The sequence below is a fragment of the Triticum aestivum genome, chromosome 4D (genome assembly GCF_018294505.1).
Source record: "Triticum aestivum cultivar Chinese Spring chromosome 4D, IWGSC CS RefSeq v2.1, whole genome shotgun sequence".
Classification (NCBI taxonomy): domain Eukaryota; kingdom Viridiplantae; phylum Streptophyta; class Magnoliopsida; order Poales; family Poaceae; genus Triticum; species Triticum aestivum.
Window position 1 is genome coordinate 5,201,934 of NC_057805.1, and position 4,943 is coordinate 5,206,876.

The 4,943-nt window shown below is 40.5% G+C and overlaps 1 protein-coding gene across 1 annotated transcript; it reads right to left on the reverse strand.

The window, feature by feature from the left end:
* Positions 1 to 1,168: 1,168 nt before the first annotated feature.
* On the reverse strand, positions 1,169 to 3,802 carry LOC123095599 (2-methyl-6-phytyl-1,4-hydroquinone methyltransferase 2, chloroplastic). Its single transcript, XM_044517118.1, has 3 exons — positions 3,376 to 3,802; positions 3,091 to 3,279; positions 1,169 to 1,683 (listed from the first exon to the last, which is right to left on the reverse strand). The coding sequence occupies exons 1-3, from the start codon at positions 3,753 to 3,755 to the stop codon at positions 1,644 to 1,646; spliced, it is 609 nt and encodes a 202-aa protein (XP_044373053.1). The 5' UTR covers positions 3,756 to 3,802; the 3' UTR covers positions 1,169 to 1,643.
* Between the last annotated feature and the right edge of the window lie 1,141 nt (positions 3,803 to 4,943).

A 4,943-nucleotide genomic window follows, 5' to 3' on the forward strand; every position in this document is an offset into this window, starting at 1 on the left:
GGAACTCTCCCTCGACCCTCTGCTGGATCAAGAGTTCGAGGGACGTCATCAAGCTGAACGTGTGCTGAACTCGAAGGTGCCGTACGTTCGGTACTAGATCGGTTGGATCGTGAAGACGTTCGACTACATCAACCGCGTTAACCTAACGCTTCCGCTTTCGGTCTACGAGGGTACGCGGACACACTCTCCCCTCTCGTTGCTATGCATCTCCTAGATAGATCTTGCATGATCGTAGGATTTTTTTGAAATTGCATGCTATGTTCCCCAACATCTGCACCAGCTGCATGTAGAACATGCGTTATGGTGCCTGATTTCTAAAAAGTTTCAAGGTTCTAGACATTACTTATTCTTGGCTATGCTCTTGAGCCATTTATGCCATGTTAATCACAAATTTGCATCTGATAGATGATCGACACATATTGCGAATGTCAATTCACTACCCGGGTTCATTTGCCTTGACACCCAACAGTATTCCACTACATCTACTATCAGTAGGAAGGAAAATACTAAGCAATTTCAAGACCACCATAGGGTTGACATAAAATGGAGAAAAAACATTATCCTTATTAGTCTCCATGGAGACTATAAAGTCTAAATTTTGCTCACTACATAATTGAGAGAAAACGATGCTTAGCCAGGTCACCAAGACCTCTACTATTCCAAAAACTCCTGCGTTTATCAGACTTCATTTGGAAACATTTAAGAGTATTGTGTCTTATCGAAGATACATCATAAAATTTCTTCACATTTGCTTTCTCTTAGGTTTATCAGGAACTACCATACAGTCCATCCGACTATCCAATTTTCATCATCATGAGAAAGCTCCTCATTTGCCAGGTCTTCACAAAAACCATGCAATGAGTTTGTGGACAAACTATTGGGATCAGTATCCTCCATAGGTGTCAACGGCGTTTTTCTTTTAAGAATGGTAATAGCATTATCCAATTCATAAGCTTTAATTTAATTAATTATTAATGGAGGCTGCAATTTGATAATAATCATGACCAAGAGAAATACCTAAAGTATCGACTTTAGATCAAATTACAGTATGTGAAAAACATAAAACTGACTTCAATCGAAGTATTAAAAGACGGTCGTGGTTTCGATGTTGCGCAACTTTGCCTAACAATGAGCACAACTTTGAATACTTTAATATGTAAAGAAGATGTAGTAGACAACTCCATTGTTTATATACCCACTTTGTGTTACAACGAATGACTTCTCCTTGATTTATTTGTACATGGAGATGATGGACCTTCTTAGGGGTCCACACAAGTCGAAGAGAGATACATAAGCAGGAAACAAGTCTGATCAATTAGTTTCCCATGTCCTCGAGCAGCTGCCTCTCTATTGGTTGATGCACCGAGCCAATGATACATCGATCTTCTGACGGCCACGGAGCCAATGATACTTGTCCACATATGTATAGATACACAATACAACATGAAACAGAAGGGGTATTTTCACGGCTTAGATCAGATATTGACTCCGATCTTGTCTCCTCCTGCCAGGCAGCATCCTCAGTTAGATAGGCCGGCCTTGGGGCACAATCTTGTCCTTGATCCACATGTAAATGGGCACTAGGAAGAAGTATGTGGCGCATATTGTCCCAATGAGGAACCGAAAGAAGACGAATATGGGGTTCACATGTGGCTTGCTAACATCCTCAGCCTTCGGACCAAGCTGTACAAGATGAAAATGTAGGGTAATTAAGATGAAAATGTGAATTTGCTAGATCTGCTTAACCAAAACAAATTTGATGCGATGCCAAATTAATTAAACTTCTAGTTTTGTCCCAGATTAGAAGTCCTTAAGTTTGATGAAATCTATAGAAAAATATACCAACATCTACAACATCAAATTAATTTCATTAGATTCATCACGAAATATTTTTAACTTGATTAAATTAATTTTTTTATTCAGGACAAAACTAAAACTTTAATTAACCTATACCTACTAATATATATATATATATATAATTATGTTTATAATTAATAATTATATTATATTATATTATAAAAATGCGAATGCTAATACTAACACTATACTAATACTAATACTAATATTAATAATGTACTAATACTAACACTAACACTATACTAATACTAATACTAATAGTAATAGTAATACTATACTAATAATAATACTTACTAATACTAATACTAATACTAATACTTACTAATACTAATAAAGGAAGGTGATATTCTTCGTTTGGTCCGTTAACATGTTTCACATATTTTTTTCATACGTCACACATTTTTCTCTCTCCAAGGTCGTACTAAATTTTGTGCGTCCGTCCGCTTGAAAACAAAAAAAGAACAATTCATCCAGAATTTGGTATGTGGTCCCCGCACACTGTGGCCGAACCACTGCTACATGGGCCTTCGACCTAATAATAATGCAGCGGAAAAAAATAAGCACATATGGGATTTAAACCCCACAGCTCGCACATCACTCTGACTTCCCTCAGCAACTAGGCCACCAAAGAACTACCAAACCATTACAAAAGGTTGTATTGTTCTTATATCCGAGAAACGCAAAGGCCACATATCTGTGTTGGACCTCTGTCTATTCTCTTTCTCCTCCTGTGTAGATGTGTTAGTTAGCTTTTTATTATTTGCTCCTCTGTCTATTCTCTTTCTCCTCCTGTGTATGTCCTCTTTTCTTTCTAAAAGCACGGCTGATATGCATTCATTTCTAGGTTTTGGTGTGCCCCTGCCGCCGGTGGTACCATCCGGATATTGCACCGTGGGTCATTTTGGTGGACGGGATAACTAGCATTTTTTTCTAGAGAATTTGCTACAGGGTCTTGTGCTTGCACATTATTGATAATTTTCCTTTCGTTGCAACACACAAACATAGTGATTAATCCCTGACTAATATCAATTTTTTTTAGACTCTCATGTGCGCCTACCTGCCACCGGGTGGCACCATCCGGATGTAGCACTGTTGATCGCTTTGGTGGATGGGACAACTAGCATTTTCGTCGTACGAAATCCACTACAGAAGACTGTGCTTACACATAACTGATAATTTTCTTCCCCGTTACAAAACAAGGGCATATGTGCTAGTTTGATTTAAAGGAAGTACCTGCAAGGGGGAGTCTCCGCTTTGTGTCTTGACTCTTCCTCCGTGGGGAAGAGCATCCACATGTCAGCGAAGAAGCGAGATAGCCAGAACGTCGGGCGAACGGGGCCTATCATACAAGCCACGCCGTCCGCACTCAAGACCCTGTAGGCCTCCCTGATCCCCCGCTGCGGATCAGGCCAATACTCAATGCTGCCATGCATGGAGGCCAAAATCAAGAACTCAGACGACTCGATCATTGGATGTGTCAACGTAAAGTCTAAGGAAAGGAGATTGTCCATAACTGACCTGCCAGCGGAGACGTATCGGTCGAAGGTGTCGGTGGGGAAGGGGAGGTCCTCGGCGTCACCCTCCATGATCTTGATGCCCCTGAGGGCCTTCTTCTTTCTGGCCTTGTCGAGTTGGTGCGGCGACTGGTCGAGCAGCGTCACGTTCTCGGGGTCGACATACCGGACGACGCCGAGCGTGGTGAAGCCAGTGCCACCACCGACGTCGACCACCTTGAGGGCGCGGCTATGGAGGCGGGCATGCTCCAGGGAGATGTCGCGCATGTCCTCGGTGTACTGGCCTGGGTTGAACACATGGTCGTAGCCGAAGGAGATGAAGCTGTAGAACCAGAGGGCCTCCTTCTTGTGCTGGATCAGCCGGAGTGGCTTGGTGGAACCCATGGCCAATCGTTGCTCTGGCCGGACAGCAAGCAAGCGGATGATGAATGTTTAGGGAATGGGAGGGCATCTATTTATACTGCTAGTACGACATACTAATCATATAGCTACAATAATCGTTGCTCCATGCTCTAGGCCTTGCTTTGACTAAGCCTGCCTAGTACAATAATGGCGCATTTAGTCTCGATGGGACGGTTCCTCCGTTTTCAAAACAATAATTTCGCCCTAAGTTAACTCGTGGATAAATTTATGGAAGGAAAAGTTATACTACGTCCACTATTATTTTTTATAAAGGATATTTTCACCCACACATTATGTATCTTTACTCCTATAAAAGACTCAGTTGGTGATGATGGTGTATCTGTCATCCGTCATTTCTAACCACTAGATCTGCACCTAACGACTGTGATGTAAGTTGTGGCCTTTTTGCAACAATATCCCACTTCTCTGCTTCAATTTACAGAAAACCCCTTTGTATCTTGAAACCAACCACATTCCTCCCTTACCTCATCAAAACAGCCCAAGAAATATATTTTGAGTGAAACATAAAATATTTTTAATGATATATGTATATCAAAACTAGACTGTTTTCTTTCAATTTTGTGAATATGTATTATTCTACTTTGGATTCGTTGCAACACACGAACACGTTGCTAGTTTAGTATTGTATACAGGTTAATAATTTTTTTAAATAGAAAACCGTGAGCAAACTTTACAAAGAATTTCCCAACCTTGAGCGGTACCAAACAAATTGGCATTCGTGCTACAGCGTGCGATAGCTACCCGCCATCATGTGTGGACGCACATCGGCTTGTGTTGTCCGCGGGAGTTGTATGTTGGCTTTGAGACGTCTATCATATCACCCAGCTCAAAATACAACACATCACATAATTGTTTTCAAAATACAACACACACATGAGGAGGTGGGTGTGTATGTTGTGAGGGGGATATATCACATGATACAATGATACCATGTTTCAAAACTCAAATTTAATGTTTAAAAAAATCAAAAAAAAAATGTGAATGCTGGCAAAACACGTGTCTAAATTTCTAAAAAAGTTCAAATCCAAAATAGAAATATACATAGAGAAACAAAAAAGGAAAATCCACATATGTGGATAGTGTATTTTTTGCTCTTCTGTTTTTGTAACACCATTAACTCATGCTGAATTTGTTTTTTATTTCTCAATG